The following is a 23,297-nucleotide window of genomic DNA, read 5'->3' on the forward strand; positions in this document are numbered from 1 at the left end:
TAATTTTTTATTATTAAATGCATGAAATGTCCACGGACGATCCACGAAAATCTTGCATTAGTTGCGACTGATTTGCAAGAATGTCGTCAACAAGATGGCACTCTCCATGCGTCTGGCTATTTTCTTCTGCACGTACTGTTAAAGTCGTTTCGCATTTCACGCGAGGAGAATTCAATTAATTTTACACGCGTCTGTGTTCAACGCTGCGACGCGTAGTGCAACATCCAGGAAGTTAATGGAGACTTCTTTTTTATGGTTTTTTAATGTTCCAAAGTGAGGATGCGCCGCGCTCACCGAAATATTGTAACTGCGCGAAGACTGTTGCGGAAAGAATGCTCTGTCGGCGGACGTGTTAATGATCCCTGAGCGGACTGCAGTAAACTTGTCAAGTCGGGAACGTGTTTAAATGTTTCAGCTGAGTTTATGGTTCCGGCGATTGCAAACAGTTGTCTTTTAACATCTTTTCTGCCGTGTTATGGTGTAAGGGACCCGATTACTGTGGGGGTTCCAATCACTGTGCTTTTATTAATTATACTGATTTTTAAAGCATAACGAATAATACAAAAGAGATATATAACATAACTTTTGAATTCCTCGCGTTAGAACTTCGATTTTTGGAATTTCCTCGTCAAAATCTACAGGATTATATTAAAAAATGTTATAAATTTTTGGTCCCACAAAGTAAAGTTCAGCCTAAATAAGTAGTTGGGTCCCTTACTCTAGTTTTTAGCTAGGTAACTATGGATTGGAGAAGTTATTTTATTATTGAATGAAACAATGTGTTTTTGTGTTTAATTAGTACTTGAACAAATGTGTAATTATTAGACTGCGGATGTTGAGAATTTATGATAAAAATTAATAAGTGGAACACAAAATAGTGACAATATCGGATTTTAAGAACTATAGTACATTATTCGTAACTTGTGAAAATAGAAGAAATTAATTGTAGCTCCTGCTACTTGCAGTCTGATTTAATTAAGTCTGGACTCCTTGAACTTGATTAGTCTACAGTCGATGTTTCTATGGTGAACTTTTACTTAACTGTTTCCATCTTTATGTACACCATACCAGTACCCTGCAAAATTACTGTTCGCGAAGAGAGTCATAAAAATGATTCGCTTGCTACGATACTACTTTCTCCTAGTACTTTAATATTTAAGAGAAGGGGCTGGTTTATGTGTGAGGACGTAAAACTGTACGTTGGACACGAGACCTGATTGGACAAGATGGTATAAAATCGTCTGAATTATTCTAGCCTTTATATTTGCACTCAGTTCTTCATTAGTTGATACCATCGTACACCCAGTTGCAGTTTTCAGAAACAACCAACTCGAAATGATTAATATTCTTTTTTAAACGCCTGTACCTTGTTCAAGTGGAGCACAATAACATTTTATAAAATAGCAACTCTGAATGAAAGTAGATTGCACTATTTCCAGATCGATTAAGTATAGTCGATTAATCTGAAATTCAGAGATCTTTATTATACATATTCTTCAAAATGGCAACTCCAAAAGAAACAGTTAGATTGCACCATTCCCGGATTGATTAATTACAGTAGGTTAATATAAAACGAAGGAATCGTCCATCTTTCTCAGATCGATTAAATATAGCGGGGTTAATAAATCGTTCATCTTGAAGTAGATAATATTCTTTTTTAAGACACTCTGCTTCATTAAAATGGCGCACAATAATATTCTTCAAAATGGCAACTCCAAAAGAAACAGTTAGATTGCACCATTCCCGGATTGATTAATTACAGTAGGTTAATATAAAACGAAGGAATCGTCCATCTTTCTCAGATCGATTAAATATAGCGGGGTTAATAAATCGTTCATCTTGAAGTAGATAATATTCTTTTTTAAGACACTCTGCTTCATTAAAATGGCGCACAATAATATTCTTCAAAATGGCAACTCCAAAAGAAACAGTTAGATTGCACCATTCCCGGATTGATTAATTACAGTAGGTTAATATAAAACGAAGGAATCGTCCATCTTTCTCAGATCGATTAAATATAGCGGGGTTAATAAATCGTTCACCTTGAAGTAGATAATATTCTTTTTTAAGACACTCTGCTTCATTAAAATGGCGCACAATAATATTCTTCAAAATGGCAACTCCAAAAGAAACAGTTAGATTGCACCATTCTCAGATTGATTAATTACAGTAGGTTAATATAAAACGAAGAAATCGTCCATCTTTCTCAGATCGATTAAATATAGCGGGGTTAATAAATCGTCCATCTTGAAATAGTTAATATTCTCTCCTAAGTCACAGCGCTTTATTAAAATGGAGCACTCTATCCTCTATAATAACAACTCGGTAAGGAACAATCGGATTGTGTCTGTGTTACTGGTGAATCGATTAAATAAATAGCCGTCGGTATCGAAAGTGGATTAAGAAGTCCTCAGCTTTTAACCTTAATTCGTGAAACCATTGCAACCGCCTGGCGGGTAAAACGTTAAGAAATGTACGAGGTGTGTTTGTCACCGCGAAGCACACGGGCTCGAGGAATACGGCCGATGCGCCAGGTGGTGTAACACGGAATCAGCTGTTGCAGAACACCAAACGACGAGAGGACACGACATCCTCTGCTCTACAACGAAGCAAAAGTCGTAACCGAACGGGAAGTGTACTTCGCCGGAAAATACAGAGAAGTGCTCCGGGCCATGAAGCACCGTAGCAATATCAATACACGCTAACGACCGAACCCAATTCGAAGCTCTTCCAGTCCATTTTTTTATTTTTCCGACTGACCAATCGGACTCGCCGGCGCGGCGTGGCGACCAGTGATCTGGAATAAAATATTAGGTCGTTCAGAAAATTTTAGAGATTACTCGTAGGAAGGATATTCAACGAAAGCATGAATATTAATATTAAAGTAATTGAAAATAATAATACATAGGAAGCCAACCGACTTTCATTTTCGTTTTCAGGAACTGCAACTGATTTAGCAATGGCTGCCATGGAATGTTAAAAATGTCTGTCTTAAAATATGAAATAAGACGAATATAAAAATATATTATATATACTTAAAAATATTTACTTAAAATAAACTATACATACCATTAAGTAACAACATGACCAAAATTAATATAACCTCCTTTACCTTTACTGGAAAAATGATAGGAGGGAATGTAGATAAAAAGGTAATAAAGAGTTGAGAAGAGGTAATGAATTGAGGTTAAGTTGGAGGCATTTTTGCCACGTTTCAGGTGCAACGGCGTATGCGATATTAACTTCTTCGAACATCTTGGGAATCATTGGCACCCGAAAAACGGGAGTACTAGAGTTCTCAACATGGCGAGCACTGCAATCTGCCAACGTCTCATTAAAAATCGGCGTAACACTTGGGCAGCTCTCCTCGTTAGCCTGCACGGCGGTTCGGGAACGAAACTTCTAGTTCATACATTACGTGCCAGTAGTGCGGCTCGACCATTTGTCTGGCTTTATAGGTTCCCAGTAGTAAAGGAAGTAGTTTCGCATACGCCAAGATACTGTTATTGAATCCCCCCCCCCCTGGGATTTGCGTTGCCTGCAAAGTATTTTCTCCATTCGGAACACATTAGTTTTCAATCCCACACATATACACTGTATTTTATAGTGTTGCATAGACATTTGTGAGAAAGCTGTCCTCCGCTTTGCAAACTTTTAGCATAACACTCCCATGCTCTCTTTCGATTTCGAAGAATGTGTGATCTGCATTTTATAGAATTTTATTATTGAATATAATTGCTATAATTGTGTAGCACGTGCACTTTGCTCTATGCTTTTGCGTTAAGTTTTTCTTAAGTTGTAAGAATTATAGTCTTCGCATTTTAGAATTTTATTACTTTGTTGCAAGCACAAAAGCTTTTATTATTTTTAATTTGGGTTGAGTTTACTTTTAAGTCAACTTTTCCATATTTTTCTGAAATTAAAAAACTTAAGGTGTGCAATTTTATGGAATTGTATTAATTTGTAGCAAGTACAAAAATTTGATTTTATATTCCTCATTCAATCTAAATTTTTTAATTTGTTTCACATTTCAGAAATTTTTAGCTTACAATCCGAATATATCGTCTCTATTTTATAGTGGATTTACAGCAAACACAAATATGCTCTTCTCTATTTTATATGTCGTCTATTTAAAATTAACTACAGCCTCGTTAAATTTTATCAATTGTCTCGATAAAATGGTTTGACAAGGAGTTTAGAGGCAATAGAATTCTCGATGTATTGAAACATTGAAACATGAAATCCGTCCAGCTTTAATAGAATATTTTTACGATCCCTGAGAATAATACAGTGAAGAACGACCGAGAGTTCGATATGGAAACGTAAAATATAAATCCTCTAATCAGAGACGAGAGCAATTTAATTGGAACAGAAAGTGAGGAATAAAGAATTCAGCAGGGTCGATCGATTTTTCTCAATAAATCGCGAAATGTTACATATTCATGCTATTTTTTGTTCATTCAGATTTCTCCGGCATCGTTTCGGTTTTGTGTGGAGGCTCGTTTACACAGAATCTCCATTGTAAATTATCACTTTCCTAAACATTTCACGAACAACCATCGAAAGCTTTTTCTTTCGCCCCACTTCAACGCATGACATAACATACTTTGTCAATGAAATACGTCGAATAAAATATCAATGAAAAAGAAGACCACTAACTATGTCAAGATGTTTTGGAATTTTTTCTGGAAATAAATATTGAAAGAAAAATATACAAAGGGGTAGCAATATAAAATATTGCAAAAGGGATAGCAAATAATTTCAAAATCAAAAAATGCACTTTATACAAAAATGCTGTTGCTCTTGACTCGTTAAAATTATTACGAGAAGAACTGAATATCTACGTAGTTCCTGTACCTCGGGGACAATTTTTGCATAAAAATCCGCAGTCTAATTATTAATATCCACGTAAAAAATAAGCAAAAAGTTCCCAGTTAAAATTTCGAGATTTATGAAGTGTTTCGTTGCAGGAAAAGTTTGAGCGTTTGCATTCATCAAAATTTCGCATTGGGCGGCGTGAGTATTGCCATAATTGTGTTCAGGCGTTCCCATTGGGGCGTTCGCAGCCCGTGCAAGCTCTTGACGCGTGTTCGAAATAAATTTCCATCGCAGTCGTTATCTTTCGGCTGTGCGGAATCCGCGCGCGTACGCGAAACAACGCGGATTCCGCTCTAGAAAGCCTCGCGGCTCCCGTCACGACACGATTTCTTTTTTTTTTTAATTGCTGCACCAGGTGCGCCGACTCCGCTCCAATATCCTCGGAAAATACACGGAGGATACGATCTTAATGAAAATTTAGCTCGCGCGCGACATTTTTCCCTTTAACGAGCAGCCGCGCATTTAACGGGTCGAGCCGCCATTTCTGCCCGACGCCGCACCGGTATACACTATTAATTAACGAACGGAACAATTTTAGAGTTTTTTTGGGGGTCGCGAAACCTGATTCTGCTATTGATTATTTGCTGGAATGAGAAACTACCCTCATAGGGGATGCTTCAATCATAAAGCTACCGTCATAGGGGATGTTTCAATCTGAGGAAATTAAACTTTGCTGAAATTGTCTGTTAAGGATATAGGACACTTGTTCCAGTTACTGTGCCGTTAAGTTAACTTGTTAATTCATGTATTAATTTATTATTTCATTTTAATTAACATTGCTGCAATTAGTGTCTCTTAAGGATATAGGATACTTGTCCCAGTTACTGTGCCATTAAGCTAACTTGTTAATTCATGTATTAATTTATTATTTGATTTTAATTCAATTTCTTGAAAATTTCTATCTAAGGAATTGAAACTTTTATGCAATTAATGTCTCTCAAGGACATCGGATACTTGTCGCAATTACTGTGCCATTAAGCTAACCTGTTAATTCACGAATTAATTTATTATTTCATTCTAATTCAATTTCTTCAAAATGGTTTTGAATTAATTCCACCTATTTTATAGAAACGACTCACTGTTCGCTAGAAGTATTGCACGGACCATCGAGCATTCCACACGGGAACGAAAGGAAGGAAGGAAGGCCCCAAGGTCGCCATTTTTCTGTCGCGTTACATTTTTCAATGAATTTAAATTGAATCGTCTCGGTCCGCTCCCGGGAACCGATTCGCCAACCGAATGGGAATCGAGCGGTTTCGATCTCGCAGAACCTGATCACCCGATTGCACAGCTTTCGCAATTATACTCCGCGGTAGTGGGGATAATTCTGCGACGTTTATCATCCAGGCCTTGGCGACATATATTGAGAAATCACTGTACAGTTATCTTTCGATATAAGGCGATGGCTCGGGACCGGCTTTCGTCGTATTTCGGATGAAGAGGCGATTTTCTTATATCGAAATAAAAGAGCATCGTCTTATATCGGAATAAAAGTGTACGTATCGACGGTCGCGCTCAAGCTTATCCTCACGGGTCACGAATGACTCCGGGATAGCATACGAAGGGTTAGGTTCGTTTGCTGTACGTCACGTTATCCTGATCTATTCGTTTTATTTAGTTTAAAGCAGAATCTGCGTGTTTTGATGTACGATCCGGGATAATTAACGAACCTTTGTTATCGAATTATACCTCTCTTAATTACGATCCTCGTTTGCCGGCGAAGAACCTGTGAATCGGGTCACGGTTCGCTTGGAATTTCTGATTTCGGCTGGTTTCATGCACAGGACGCGTATGTATACGCGGATTAGGTTCGTTGCATAGTGGATCCATCGAACTGCTTCGTTGGTTTCATAGTTTTCCCGGTTTTTCGCAGTTCCTACGGTTTTGTCAATTTTACCTGTCGCTTTCGCGTGTTTGTTATTTCGGTGATACTTTACAGGGTTTTTTCATTGTTTCCCGGTCGGTGGAATTTTGGAAATGTTTCATAGTGATCTTTGCGATTGTTGTGCAATCTCCGTAATTGTATTTGTTGAGGAACATAATAATCTATTCATTTTTCTCAATTTTTCTTGGTCTTTAACAAATTTGGAATCACTTATTTACCCTTAATTTGATACTTCTGATTAGAAGAACAATTTTTCCATTGCATGTTTTATAGTTATTTAGGTACAGGGGTTATGTACAAACAATGCAATTTTTATATAATCCATTAATTGTACACTTGTGTAAAGTAAACTATATATTCATATTCTGCATTTATTTCTTTTTAATATCTACCACCAAAAATAAATGTTAAACGTTTTGGTTTTTTTCACATTTACTACAAAAAATAAATATTGACATTTTTCTATTTGCTTCAATATTTACTGCTAAATGTGAATGTTTATATTCACTTTTTCGAGTTTATCCTCTGAAAAGTTATGCCTACAGAATACAAATACTTTTCAAAAGAAATGCATGCTGGATTCAATTTGTCTCAATGTGAAATCTTTAATTTTCTTTTTTTGCATTTATTCTTTTTATATTTACTACCGACAGTAAAAATTTGTATTTAATTCTCTAATATTTCGTATATCTATGGAGCGAAAATAGTATTGAAAATAAATCGACGATATCGTGGATTCAATTTCTATCGGTTTGAAATATGGAGTTTTGAATTTTTTCTCTTGCATTCGATCTTCTAGCAGTTAGCGCGTCTACAGCAGAAAAATAGTTTTAAAAATAAATTGTAGATCCAGTTTTTGTCGATTTGAAATATGAAATCGACAATTTCTTCTTTCGCACTCATTCTTTTAGCACTTACCACGTCCACCGCAGAAAAATAGTTTTAAATCGACGAAACCGCGGAGCACAATTTATTTCAATCCGAGCTTTCTTATCCGTCCTTTCGGTATCCGCAGCATCTGCCCAACAAATATTTTCAGAATAAATGGTCGAGATTGTGGTAACACGTCCGATAATTTGAATAAATGGACGCGACGATCCGTGGGAAAGTAAAGTTCGCTCGAAGCGAAAACCCGTCGCAAGATATCTCTGAAAATGAGCGAAATTTGATGGTAAACGTTTTCATAAACGACGCAGCGTCGCCTAAACGAGAAGACATTTCCATTTACTGTACCCTGATAAAAATGAAAGCCGCACCAGCACGGTCTAAGCATGGCAACAATGATCTCTGTACAGGGTAAGGGACACAATTACTCTGGAGGTACCAATTACTATGCCTATATTAATTGTATTCATTTTGGCTGATCTTCACTTTCTGGGACCAAAAAATGTATACCTTTTTGAAATATAATCCTGTAGATCTTGGCGAGAAAATGCCAAAAATCGAAGTTTTAATGCGAGGAATTCAAAAAGTTACGTTATTTATCTCTTTTTTAATATTCATTATGCTTTAAAAATAAGCATAATTAATATAGGCGCAGTAATTGGTACCCTCACAGTGATTGGGTCCCTTACCATATAAACTGTTCGTTCATCGCTGATCAACAGCCGGCGATTTAATTTTCCATTGTAATTGGGTTCCTTAATGAGATTCAAGACCGAAATGGAATTTATGAATAAATTTTCCGAGTTGAATATCTAGCCGGATCAGCATAATAGGTGTCACGAATGGCTGACAGAGGCGATTTTCGAAGCTTCCATTCGAAAAGCCGAACAGGCTAGGGGAAATCATGATTAAAAATACAGTCGGACAGTTCGATAGCAATCGCGGAGTAGGGCTTTTAATTTTGCATAATACGGCCGAGCATTATTTAATTTTGTTCCGCTGAATATATATCGGGATTAAATTATGACTCATCGACAACCGAAGAGAAAAATAATTTCATATTATTAACGCAGATTCTTGTTCGATATCCATGCAATGGAAAGGGAGAATACATTATTACGAGGCAATGAAGCGTGGTTTGTTAAATGTGCTGTCATAATTTTATTTGAATAATGTCGAGTGTAATGTCGCAACTGTATTTGAAATAACAGTTTAATTACATAGAATTTAATTTATCGATTGTATAATTTTTCAGTGCGATAATTAGACTGCAGACACTCTGTGGACACTCTGTAGAGACCCTGTATAGCACAATACCATTTCCCATGGTATCGTCTAGACGCAGCAATTTATAATTAAGAATTAATCTGTAGAAAAGGGTTCATTTAATTTTATTTAATCTTGTACATTCGGTATTAAATCGTTTTAATTAGTACGACTAGTTTAAATCGCCGGTACATAATTCAGTTCTCCGCTGCGTTGTAATATTCATCCTACAGATTTCTCTTGGATGTTAAATGAACAGATGTACCCCTCTTCAAAGTCTCATTACCCTCGCGATTAAATTTCGCGAATTTTCGTCTTATCCTCTAATTAAGAATCGCTGAACGCGAAACGATCTATCGAAACTACGGAAACTGGAAATGTTTCTTGTTGGATTCGCACCGATAAAATATATCTTCTGATCAGTAATTGACTAATGAGTATTGAATGAAGTTTAAGTCATGGTTGTGTTAACCCTCGCACTCCATATTTACCTTCAACTGTGGAATTCATATCATTATGAATATGAAAGTACTTATAATGCCAGCTAATCAGAACACACGTTTTCATATACACTATTTCGCGACAAAGCGATCGAGTAACGTAAAACAATTATGCGTTGCGACGCGTTATTTGCGTTCGTCATTTGTTTCATTGTTAATGAAACTAATACCAGAGGTTACTTTGCGTCTCTGTGGAATGTGTTGTACATGAAATATTATCTGATACGTGTTTCTTGTTACCTTTAATTTTGAACTTTTTCCCTCCTAATTTATCGATTGGGACCACTGTGCGTCCTGTATCGTCCAGGAGACATACTCGAGCCGTGTTATGTTTACCGAGGCCTCTCGAGTTTCGTGGCCCCGCGGTAGTGGGGATCATTCCGCGACGTTTATCGTCCAGGCCTTGGCGACACATATAGAGAAATCACTGTACAGTTGTCTTTCGATATAAGACGATGGTTCGGGACCGGCTTTCGTCGTATTTCGGATGAAGAAGAAGAAGAGGTGATTTTCTTATTTCGGAATAAAAATGGTCGTGTTACATCGGAATAAAATTGTACCCATCCTACTATAATTTCCAATAACAATTCCTATACTATAATTTCCTCACTACCGGAGACTTTAGCCAATCCGATCCCGTCACCTTCGCCACCCTTCGTCCCAAAAGCCGTCCGCGAGTATCGATGCATAACACAGTAGCATAACCGTAGTGCTCATTCAAATTTCAGGCTGGCACGATGCTGAAAAAGCGCCGGGGACCGCAGAGCCGTTCGTCCCGACATTGTGCCCAGATGAAAATCGAACTGGCGAGAGCACCGCCTGGAATTCAGCCAAAGGGAGCTACCCGGGGCCGCCATTTTGCTCAGAACCAGCATAGATCAACGTCGGCAACCATACGCTAGGCGTTCTTCGATAAACAGTGGACGCAGCTCGGCGAAGCTCGCCCTCCGAAAATGTCTACACGATTCTATCGAGCCGGGACGCTTTCGCCGGGATCCGGGTCGCTTATCTTCCGACGAGGTGCCGAGAGGTCAGAGGTCGCTGGTCCAACGGCGACGAATTGACTTAGCATCCGCCCCGAACCTGAATTTTCGATGGCCCGTCGGGACACGTTGGTGAGTCGCGTGGTCGTCGGGGGCGCTGGTCGCGATGAACAGGGCAAGGAAGATCTCGTTCGATCACGGTATCGAAATCAACGGAGCAGGTAGATAGCGTAGAGGAGGAGTCTCGGAAGCGAGGAAGATTCGGTGATCCCAGATAATAAGATGGAGCTGAATGGAACAATGGAAGGGGATCCTAGAAACGCGACGGAGCTCTCGAACATATCGAACGTCCTGATCGACACCGGCCAGAGTAATCGGTCCGGCTTCTACGAGAACGGCTCCCACGAGTTCGAGCACGTCCTCCTGTTGATACTCAAGGCCACCGTGATGGGCTTCATCATCCTTAGCGCCCTGTTCGGCAATCTCCTGGTGATTGTGTCCGTGATGAGGCACCGGAAGCTACGCGTCATCACAAACTACTTCGTGGTCTCGCTGGCCCTCGCCGACATGCTGGTCGCCATCTTCGCGATGACCTTCAACGCCTCGGTCGAACTGTCCGGCCGTTGGCTGTTCGGCTACTTCATGTGCGACGTGTGGAACTCGTTGGACGTGTACTTCAGCACCGTCTCCATTCTGCATCTGTGCTGCATCAGCGTCGATCGTTACTACGCGATCGTACAGCCGCTGGACTATCCGCTGATCATGACCAACTTTCGGCTGAGCACGATGCTCAGCGTGGTGTGGTGTTCCCCGACCGTGATGAGCTTCCTGCCGATCTTCATCGGATGGTACACCACCGAGGAGCACCTCGAGTTCCGCAGGAACTACCCGGACGTGTGCGTGTTCCAAGTGAACAAACTGTACGCCGTGATCAGCTCCAGTGTCAGTTTCTGGGTGCCCGGCATCATCATGATCGCCATGTACTACAAAATATACAGGGAGGCCGACCGACAGGAGCGGATGCTTTACCGGTGAGTGGATCCTTCAGGTTTTCCTATTATCGCACCGTGGGCTGTTTTATGAAAAAAAAAGAATAGGTGGGGTTAATTCACAAATTTTCATGTCATGAAATAGGTTAAACGGTTGACGGGGGCGATTCCTAAGGTAATTTGATGAAACTTTTTCCTTTACGAAAATATCCTCCGCCGCTTACAAGGGAACATATTCAGATGCGAAAATCCGATTTTGATGAAACTTATGGGAGCTTCTAGTTCTTTGAAAAATATTTGACACGTATTTTTTTTTTATCGGCAGACATCCACTTTGAAGGGGTGAAAACAGCCCTCAAAGTTGGGGTTCAAAACCACATTTTTTGAGATATCTCGGAAACTAGAGATCGAAAAAATTTGAATTTTTTTTTAAATTGTGTGTTTTTCAATGGGAAATGTAGTCGCGCAAGAAAATTTTAACAAAAGTTTTTTGTTTAAACAATATATTAAAATTTTGATTTTTTTTGCAGTTTCTTTTATTTATTGTTAGTTCATTTTAATGTAAACTTGGGTGTGTGATCTTTGATCCAAAATAGGGGATACATGTTTCAGGATTTTCTTTTTTTTTGCCATTTAACAATAATTATGCATAATGGAAGATAGTCTTGCACCTGGCGTGCGTAGGAAGGAATTCTGGCTTGTTTCATCGAAATATAAACATTTAGTATAAACGTGTATAGTATTTTAAAAAATACCATTGGGTTATGTGTCGTTTATTGTTTTATTAGCAAAGGTTTCATTAAAAAATCATTAGAAATGAAAATGTTGTAACCATCGGTAAGCTAATACTTTCTCGTACCATCAAAATCATGTTCTGTTTGACCAGCTTACCGCGTGGTCTACGTAAAAATCGATCTTTGTCGAGATATTATCTGTCTCATCGCGTAGGATAATCCGTCGCATCGCGGCGCAATATTTTTGACGCGATCGCAGAGATGGAACAATGTCGGCGATGCTTGATAACACAAAGCGTCGATGTAAAGCCTCTGATACATCAGAAAATCGCTTTTTTACCTCCCACTATTTACTTCATGCTTTATCGTAATAAATACGTGGAACAGAATCACCATGCATTTTGAGAAAGAAACATTGTTGCAGAATAGCTGGCAATATCGATTGATTAATTGCACTTCGTGTCTCGGTTAGTTGTACACGGCGAGTCATTTCTATATGTGATTTGAACACGTACGTTCACTTGATAACGTGTAAAAATGTCGTAAACAAAAATTGCGTAAAATATTCTTCTGTACAACAAATAGTTAACGAGTAAATTTAGGTGACACAGTTGAACATCCTGTATAAAGATGGGCGCAAATTTAGGGGGTGGTTCTCCATGACAATATAAGACGAAAATGAAGAATAAAAAATTTGCGATTTCGGCTTCGTCTTTTAGTTATTAACCATTAAAAATCCGCCTAAAATGCGGCAACCCGACGAACAGAGGTGTCCGTTGTGTACGTCACAGAGGCGCGCGACAGTCACGGATCAAGTGATTCAAAGTTGGTCGGGTTGCTGCATTTTAGGCGGATTTGGAATTGTTAATAACCGAAAAATAAAGCCGAAATTGAAATATTTTTATTCTTTATTTTCGTGTCATATTGTCGCGGAGCCGAATGTCCTGTATATCTTGAAGAAGAGAAATACAGTGTTACTAGCGGTACCAATTAACTATGATTGAAAGATTAGTTGCAACCTAGTGCCAATTTCTCTTGCAAAATTTAATTTACATCCCCTCGATCCGTGCCGTTCTAAGTCCAATTACTTAAAACTCTGCATCCACGTTTAACTAGCTTCGGCTCTACTTAGAATGGAGATTATCAAACAGTATAAGAGTTCCCTTAATCACGCCATAAATCTGTGTTACCGGACAAACGTTAATTAACTTTAATCCCGATTGCTTCGCATTTGGCATAAATAGGCGGCGGCGCACCGCGCAGGCCGTTGTCTATCCACGAGAGAATTTTGTTCGTAAGCAAAGCGTTCGGCCGTGCCCTGGAATCGGCGCCATTACATTTCATGAATAACCCACTAATTACTGTGTTCCGGTTCGCCATCCCATCAATTATTTAGCCGCGCAATTATGTGGGTGGCTCGTAGCTGCATCGAGATTTCGAGTGCGTTCGGACGTCTCTCGACGAATCGTTTCGCGTTCCCGATCGAAATCGAATGCTCCTCGAGAATATTGGATCGACTATGAACTTCTGCATTAGGTTCTCCCCGTTTTGCACGTGCAATTCTTATTACCTGCTCCTCGAGAGGGGAATCATCCCATTCGGCGTGCACGAGCTTTCTTTGAGATGCAAGGTCAGCCCTTTTTAGGTATTTGACAAGGAAGTTTTTAGCAATATTTCTTGTGCACAGACTATTTACACAAAAAGAAAAAAAAAACATTTTGTTTTACTCAGAATAATCACAAAAGTTCACTTTCTTAGCCATTTTTAAAGTTCGATTTATCTGTGTGTTCCGCCATTTTGTCGTTCTTGAAGTGTTCTCAATTGTACTCTATTGTTACTATTCATTTGAAAGGGCTATTTAAAATTTGGAGCTTCCCCGCAGGTTTATGTAAATTTGTATAAATAATTTTTGTTTCGAATTATATAAGACTCGCTATTTAAGAATAAATATTTTTAGCAAACATTTTTATTAGCCGTTTCAGGGCCCCGTTTGGCCGAACGTTAGGCTTCCCCTCCTTTGATCTGAGGTATCACAATTGGAAAATATCGTTTCCGGTCTGAGCAAGTAATTTCCACCGGTAACATCGGAAACATCATGGCTTCCCTTTTTTTTCGGCCATCCGGCAACCCCCGGAAATTGCATACGTCGACGGTGCACGGAAATTGTCGACGCGAAGACAGCTCTTGCCGAACACACGTTCCTCGCCATCGCGGAAGATTAATGTCTTTGCATCTGCGGGGGAACGCTTATGCAGCCCCTCGCAAGTACTTCGATTCGGGGAAAAATGGCGGAACGAAGTTCGAGGAGTGATCGACTTAATCGTAAAGATAACGAGCGCTGAAAATGTCTGTGTAAACTTGTGCCTTAAAACACAAATGTGACTTATATCGTGTAGAGATGGCTAATCCACTGACCAAGCATTGTTGTTTTTAATGAATTTTTAATGGAACCTTTGCCAACATATCGGCGACACTCTTCTGATTACAACGAGACCAAACACGACATATTTCGGATCGTGTTTACTTGTTTAATCCACGATTCAGTGGAACCTCCATTATCCGAACCGACTATGAACAGTTCAATCTAAAGCAACCCATGTGCAACACGATTCATTGTACACGTTAGTATAGACTTAATGTAACACTGCAGTCAGGCAAGGTTCTACCGCTTAGTTCGGATAATCGAGGTTCCACGGTATCGTGGATTAAACAAGCAAATACGATCCGAAATATGTCGTGTTTGGTCTCGTTTTAATCAGAAAAGTGTCGCGAATATGCTGGTAATCATTTAAGAAATAAATTATTATAAACAGCACAGTTTTACCAATGAATTAGTGCTGGTGTTTTGTTGTAGAGATGGCGGAACAGTGTTTGTACACGATATAAGTCACATTTCTGAAATTTTCGCACATATCGGGACATTGTTACATTGGAACAATATCGTTTTGGGTCTAGTAACGAGAAGAAAAAGTTCGACTTAACTACGAACCAATTAAGCAGAGGCGAACCGCCACTTCTGTAATCTTTTTTCAGCGTGACACACCATAGTTTCCAGCGAACGCAACAAACAATAAATTACCTTGCCACCGCGGCGTATCTAGATGAACGAAACTTTTAATCGAGACGTTGTAATTCGTTTTGACGAGTGCACGATTCAGCGGAAAATGGAATTGCATCGGCAACGACAACGATCAATTTCTTCTATTTTTTTTTTCTTTTTTTCGTTTCCTGTACAACGAAGGGTGCTGCAACGAACTGTACCACGGACGTGAAACACGTAAAAAGTAAAAAATCGTAATTAATCGAGGGAGCTGAACAACTGCCGTGACGTTCGCTTCGCGGAACGTTTACCGCATTCGCTCGACGTCGCGGTAACAATTCGCAGTTCCATTTACCAACTCCGGATGGTGCGGAATAAGATACGAAAGAGGAAAAAGTACTCGTGCATTGTTCCGCGATCGTCGGCTTTTCTTCTTTCTTTTTTTTTTCTTCTATGTCCCTCGAAAATTAGGGAGCAATTAAAAAGCAGTTGCTCGCTCCACATAAAAATTCTTGCGACGGACAGTCGTATTTTATTGCACTCGCGGATTAATTCTTGTAACATCTGTCCAATTTTTTGACAGCACAACGCTTCTCTATTTTTAACGAAACTCCAAATATTTATAAAATTTCAATTTCTATGCTTTTCTAAAGAACAAAATTTAAAAAGTCTCTGCGGAAAAAGCGAAGTGAAATGAAAGAATATTTTTGGAATTTTTATTTTATACTGAATCCTAATTTTTATGGAAAGGTTCGAGTAGGTGCACGTGCAGCAATCTGTTATTGCAGCGATATGCAAGCGAGCATTTTCGTGTAATCAGATGACTTTCGTGGCCAGAAAACAAGTTTTTTTTCTGCAATTCATCATTCCAGGATTTAATAGTCTTTTTCTTTGCAATTCATCACGCGAGCGTCCAACTTCATGACTGCGGTATTGCATAGTCATCGGTGCGCCAGGTTGCAATTTATAATAGATCATACTTTTGTGATTCCATCAGAGATATAATTACTGTTACAATTACTAGAGATAAAATTACGAAGTAATTATCTTTCATGAACTTTCGTTGCAATTGTATAGTGCATGACTTAATCATGAGGGGTTCAACTATTGGCGTTTACTATTGAAAGTACCGAGTTTAAGCAAGCAATAGAATACACACGCTTTTCACGTTGCTCCATATTGCTTTCGGAAAGTTTGTTTAGGAACTAGTTTCCAAATTCCTGGATATTCTTCGTTGTGTGTAGACGAATACTATCCATTACGCTTGAAATAAACCGGTGTGTTGAACATAAATTGAAATTCACAATTTCAAATTTCCTAATAAATTGCTTCGTTTACTTGTACTCACTAAAAGTTGAGAAACGAAATAATATTTTAATGGAAATAATATTGGATATTCGTAAAATTGTTGTAAATTATCCTTGAAAATAAGCACATTTTTTGTAAGATAATTATTCTAATATGAATTGAACAATAGTTCGCTATAATTTTCAACACACGAAAGTGGAGAAGCGATCTTCGCACTCCGCCATTTTGAATTTCAACCATTGGAGCTATCTGGTGGTATACTTGTCATAAGTGCTTCTCCAAAAGGACTATTTTAATAATAATAAAAGTTAGCAGCATCTTTCATGTCTTTCATTTCAGTTGAAGAACTTCCGGTAAGAATGATTAAAGTAAATAAATAAATTATATCGGTGGGACACGTGCCTACACAGGAAACGCCAATAACTAGTTTCAGTCCATTTATCCTCCCCGAGGATAATTTATACTGTCGATGAATATATGTCCGAATTTATTCAAGCCTCCCTGTACAATATACGATAAGATTTATGAAATAGTCCGGTGAAATTATAGCCAGTGCAAGGAGAGACTTGACCCAGTTCTTTTATCTCGACTAAAATATTTCATTACAAAAATTTCATTCCGGTAGTAAAACCACCAAAATCCATTTTATCGCAACTATCACTTCGGTTTATGTAACGGCTACACTGGCGCACGGTCATATATGTATGTAAATAGAATGTTTATAAATAAGGTACTGTGATGAAACGGAAACTTATTTACAGTGCCCGAGGAGTATATTACACTCTGGGAGAGGAGAATATCGTGACCAGATTGATTGAACGCTTCACGTAACAATAACAATAAGATAGTAGGAAATAATAAACTAGATGGGCACTTTGATTCCGGTAGTGATGGATTGTTTGTACTTTGTATGATACTTAGAAAGCTTAGTTCTACTCTTTATGATACTAGAGAAGCTTAGTTCTACTCTTTATGATACTTTAGAAGCTTATTTCTACTCTCTGTAATTCTTTGGGACCATACTTCTGCTTTGCATCATACTGTGGAAATTTAAATCTACTTTTGATGATACTTTGGAAGCTTATTTCTACATTGTATGATACTTGGAGAGCTTAATTTTAGTTTGCATGATACTCAAGAAGCACAATTTTTCTTTGCAAGCTTGATTTTTCTTTGCATGATACTCGGGCAGCTTAATTCTACTTTTTATGATACTTAGTAAGCTTTTTTTTTTAATTCTACGATAGTTTCAAGTTTCATTTCTACTTTGTATGATACTTGGGAGCCTTAATTATACTTTGTATGATACTAGAGGAGTTTAAGTTTACTTTGTATGATACTAGGGGAGCTTAAGTTTACTTTGTAGGATACTTAGAGAGCTTAATTGTACTTTGCATATTTTGGAAGCACATTTCTACTTAACAAGCTCGCTTCTTCTATGTATGATACTCAGGGAGCTTAATTTTAGTTTGTATGCTACTTAGGAAGCTTTATTCTAAATTCTATGATAGTTTCAAGTTTCATTTCTACTTTGTATGATACTAGGGGAGCTTAAGTTTACTTTGTGTGATACTTAGGGAGCTTAGTTTTACTTTGTATGATACTAGGGGAGCTTAAGTTTACTTTGTGTGATACTTAGGGAGCTTAATTTTACTTTGCATGATATTTTGGAAGAACATTGCTGCTTAACAAGCTCGTTTCTTCTTTCTATGATACTTTGGAAGCTTAATTCTGCCTTGTATGATACTTAGGGAGCTTCATTCGTCTTTGCAAGCTCGCTTCTTCTTGGTATAATGTTTGGCGAGCTTAATTCTACTTTGGATACTACTTTGGTAGCTTATTTTTAGATGGTACGATATTTTAGAGGCTTTTGCTACTTTGTATGGTACTCCGGGAGCTTAATTCTATTTTGTATGGTAGTTTTGAAGTTTACTTTTACTTTCTAGGATACTTTGGCAGCTATTTTCTGCTTTCTATGATACTCGAAGCTTATTTCTGCTTTTGAACAATCTCAACGATAAAATTAAGTCCAAAATCAGAAAGTACTTGGAATATTGCCGTCACGAGCCCGAGGTGTTTATTTCCTCTCAAACGAAGCTCTTCCGCTACCCCCGTCATCTTTATGTCAATCTTTTCGACGCTTGTGGAAAATTTTAATTGCATCCCCGTCCGACTCTGATTCGGGAACGTTGAAATTATGCTTTCCCGCATCGGCTTATTTATATTTAACGACTCAGGCAAACAATCTGTCGCCGAATCCTTGTTGCGTCATAGATCAGTGTGCACTCGGAGTTGCACCGAGGTGCATCCCAGCGGTTTCCAGAAATTTGTCTCGCGATCGTTACCGCGGCCGCCCTATTAGCACGGTAAACGACGGAATAAATGTAAGAAAGCTCCGGGAAACGACGGGATCTTTCGATTTCACGTTATTAAAGCGCGCCACCGGGAGGGGAACGTTTCCATGAATCACCGGGAGTGCAGCCATAAAGCCCGATACCCGAGACATCGATAAACCGGCAATTAACCGGCAATTTATCGAGCCAGTCTTCCTCGAAGCTTCCTTCTTTCCCGGTTTCCGAGATGTCGGCGAGTGTGTTCAACGAGCATACGAGACGTGTTTACGCGGTTTCCGGCCGTGGGAATTATTTAATTGGCCCTTGGCTGCAGACCCAGCCACCGTGCTCGACTGTAATTTATTTGCACGAGCTGTATGTGCTTTATTAATCGTCGCCTGGACGCCCGCAACTGATTTTCGTCTACATTAGAAATTTGGGGAAGGTTAGGTGCACGAATTAATTCGCGGAGGCAATTAATTGCAACTTGATTTTAAACTATGGACGAGACGGTCTCTGTGACAATTGTAGAGTTCCTCGGGACCATGCGCGGATTTATTTACGAATTTTTTTGACGCGTTTTCGAAGACTTGTAGACTTTCTTTGTGGTTTTTCTGATGTTTTAAATAGTGATAAAATAAATTTGCGAGCCAAATCCATACTTAAAAAATGAAACATATTAAAAAATTATTCGAAATGGTTTAACTTCGTTTTAATGTAATACGGAATAGTTTTCGTTCTCTCTAAATATATTTTCAGTGGAGGAGAAATTAACAATGGACTCTAAACGTGTTACAAGGCTGGAATATTAATGACACGAATATGAGTACGCGAGCATGGAGTTTATCCATGTTTGATAAAGCGAGAGAGCAACCTCGTCGCAGGTATGGACACTGTGTGAACACGATAGCCATTGAAAAATGTTAGTATATTAAATATAATCCCGTGCTATTCTCGTGCAGCATAATATCGGCACGGCGGCCGCGGAATCGATCGGTGTTAGTGTAAAATGGCTGAACGGGAGGTGTACCACAGACACACGATCATGATCGCCACCAGGCTGTCGATAAAATTCGAAGCTGACTCCTCGAAATACGTATCGATTTTCCGAATTTTAGGGCGTTCGTAACACTGATCGCCGATTTATCTCGCCCGGCGACACACGGGATCTTTTGTCAGCGGAAAATTGGCCCGGGGGAACGAAAATGTAGCTGGATTGGGAAAATAGGAACCGGAAATTCGTTGGAAAACTTGAAACCTCCTTTTTAGTGCTTCGACAAATTTTACTGTTGCGGACGGGCCAGATAATTTCATTTCGAAAAAGTATTTCGGAATTTGGTCAATTTTATGAAAAAATCACGGCATATTTGTTTAACCCCGACCACATTTCTCGCGATTCCGTTCATTGGACTATGCCTGAGCACATACCAATATGGCGGCGCCCTTATCTGTCAAAAACGCTGAAAATCGCACAATTTCACACACGCATAACTTTTGAGCTACTGATCTCCCAAGATTAAAACTTGGATTTGCAGTATGTTCTCGCCAAAATCTACTGGATTACATAAAAAAACAGTTAAAAATTTCTGGTTTCTCGAAGTAAAGTTTGGCCGGTATATCTGTTCTGCATCATATCTCTTGAAGATAATCCGTGCTGCGTGCATTAACACGAGACTGGATTACAGTAGACGTATTTCGAAAACGGGAGAACAGGTTACGGGCCTTCGAAAATTTCAGCCAGCGCTCGGAGCACGAAATTAACGGGGAAAGTCACACGGAAATTCTGGTTTTAATGAAACTCTGTGTGTACGCGGCGCGTAATGAAGCGTGCGGGGACGATTTTTTTCGGCGACAATGCGCTTTGTAGAGGCGAATTTGAACTTTTGTTAACTCTCCGACAATAATGATTTAACCTGTCGTTGTAACTAAATATTAACGGTGTGATAATCGTTGATGAAAGAGAAGCTGGAGAATGCGATTTAAAACGAATTTTCGGTATCAAAATTTTAGTCAATAATACAATCTACTCATTTGCATATTAATTTCATAATTTCGTGTAAATTTATTTCAAGAATATTAAATGTACCATGAAATTTTACTTTCAGTTTTTTTATATCCAAAATTGTTTATCTAGGATTTTTAATAATTATGCTGTACTGAGAGGAAGCTTGCAAATCATCTTTAATGTTATAGTCAGAAACCGAAATTATTAGGTTACGTTTTGAGGGCCGAGTTCTTCACAGCTGAATACTTCCTATTGTTCAAGGATCAACTAAAAAAGCCGTGGGTTTGAAAGAATTAAGCGTTAAGTAAACTTGCAATGAGATACGCTTTCTTTATAAAATTGTGGGGAAAGTTGTGGGTGAACACGATAAATTCTTGCGTGATTCGAGAAGAAAATATATTTAAGAAGACAATAGCAACCTAGAATGACCTTCACACGTCTAAATAAACATCGACAGACTGATGCCTCATTCTCATCACGCTTCGTACCTAAAATCAAGTCCGCAAAAGTGAAACGGAAGAATGAAAACAAATCGCAGGTAATCGCGGGTCTCATTCGACGGTAGTCAGATAAAAAAAAAAAGTGGAGACGGTCCCTTTAGCCGGCGAGTTAAAATGCAAAATAGAAAGTTACTCGTCGAAGGAAGAGGGGGCAGGCATGGCGCAGTAATCTTGAACTTCTCCGTCGAAATAACAATCGATTCCGCTACACAAAGTCCGTCGTGCTCGAAAAGACCGCGGGCCGAAGTTGAATCGCGTCCAGAAACTCCGAACACGGGATTTGCATTAACAATATCAAGACTCCGGGGCCAAAAAATAGAAGAAACAGTTCGACACTTTATTTCCCACGTTCGCGAAGCTCATCTCTGCGGATCCTGACAGCGAAAGTTTCGGACGAAGCTGCCGGGGGATAGGCGAACGGAAAGGAATTGGGAGTATCTGAAAATCGACGGAGTTTTCCGGTCAGTTTTCCTCATGGATTCATCTTCTTAACGCGAGACGTTCGGTACGAGCAACTTTTGGAACGTTGCTTCGGAAAATGCGCGAAATTTCGAGTGTCTACAATAAATTATTATAATTAGTGGAACGCCGGGCTCGTCGACGAGTTTCAAGAAGCTGGAATTATTTGGATTTCAATCGCACAGGTATTTAGCACGACTTTATTTTATGCAATTCGCTGTCAAGCGATATTACTTGTTTACTGCGTTTCGAACATTTTAAACGTTTCAGTATTGTCACAATTTTTGAAAAGTAAAGGTATTAGTTTACTAAATTTAGTTTTCATTTGATTTTGAACTCGATACCATTCCTAATTCAGTAAATACATGACACTAGTTTTTTTGCGTTGGTTTATTTTTTTTTTTCTAAAATCAATTTTTGATTTACAATTTTTATTTTATTTTAAACCTAACGAAGTCCTTAACGCAACAAATATTTTGCATCGATTCTTACTTGATTTATTGATTTATACAAATTTTCTAGAATTAGGAGTAACAAATACTTAAATTTGTGAAAATTTTTATTCTATTTTAAAAATTTGCTTATGTTATTTTATAACAGACAACTTTACAAGCAAAGGTAATTGAAAATGCATTCAAATAAAATTGTTTGGTAAGCGATTTCGCTTTTAATCGAGGTTCAGAAGTCATTTTCAGATAATTAATTTCAAAAATTTGTCTTTTATTGATAATTTCATAATTTCAATAAATATAAATGCAATAGATACTTGCAAATATTTGTAGCTTCTCGAAAGCCTTTCAAATTCTACGACCTCAAAGTATATCTTCATATTTTCATTTTCTCAATTTCCACATCATGCTTCGCAATAATATTTCGTAAAAGAATATTTCATAGCCGGAGTAAGAGCCGAATGATAGTAACCCAGCACGAAAGAGTATAAAATGTATAAAATGCTTTTACAGTCTCCCTTTCCAAGAAAATTGACTTAACATATTTTACTTGAAACGAGTTATTAACTCACTCTGTTTCTAAATAGACATAAAATTAAAATAGTCTAATTTACAATACAGTCAAACCCGTTTTTGTTCGGTAGATAGGGACCGCAGAAAAGAAACCGCAAAAAAAAAAATATTCAGGAACTTCATACATAGCTATAACAAATAATTTTTTATAACATATTAAAGAAAATTTTTTTTATGCGGTGGAGAGGGACCGCATAAAAAAGTCTCACCTAGAAAATATGTCAAAGATTTACTATATAGCGAGAAAGTGCTTTCCAAACAAAATAAAGAATTTTACACATGGAAACATTTAAAAAAAAGTTTAATTTCTCATTTTAAACATGGAGAAATGTTCAAAATGCACATAATTCAATACTACTCGTCGTAGTCCAAAACGCGCATCTTCTTGTGACGAGAACATTACAAGGGTGTTATAATGTCAACACCGTTGGCATTCATATACCGCATAAAAGAAAATCGCACAAAATAAAATTCGCATAGAAAAGGACCGCACAAAAACAAGTTTGGCTG

General features: G+C 38.4%; 1 protein-coding gene across 1 annotated transcript in view; it reads left to right on the plus strand.

Moving 5' to 3' along the window:
* The window catches only part of LOC143354060 (octopamine receptor beta-1R), a 103,747-nt gene that overhangs the window by 5,696 nt on the left and 74,754 nt on the right, over nucleotides 1-23,297 (plus strand). The window contains exon 2 of the mRNA XM_076787791.1: nucleotides 10,143-11,428. Within this exon, the coding sequence (XP_076643906.1) occupies nucleotides 10,680-11,428 (749 nt within the window). The 5' untranslated portion in view covers nucleotides 10,143-10,679. The remainder of the gene's footprint in view (nucleotides 1-10,142; nucleotides 11,429-23,297) is intronic.

The sequence above is a fragment of the Halictus rubicundus genome, chromosome 5, assembly GCF_050948215.1.
Source record: "Halictus rubicundus isolate RS-2024b chromosome 5, iyHalRubi1_principal, whole genome shotgun sequence".
Classification (NCBI taxonomy): Eukaryota; Metazoa; Arthropoda; class Insecta; order Hymenoptera; family Halictidae; genus Halictus; species Halictus rubicundus.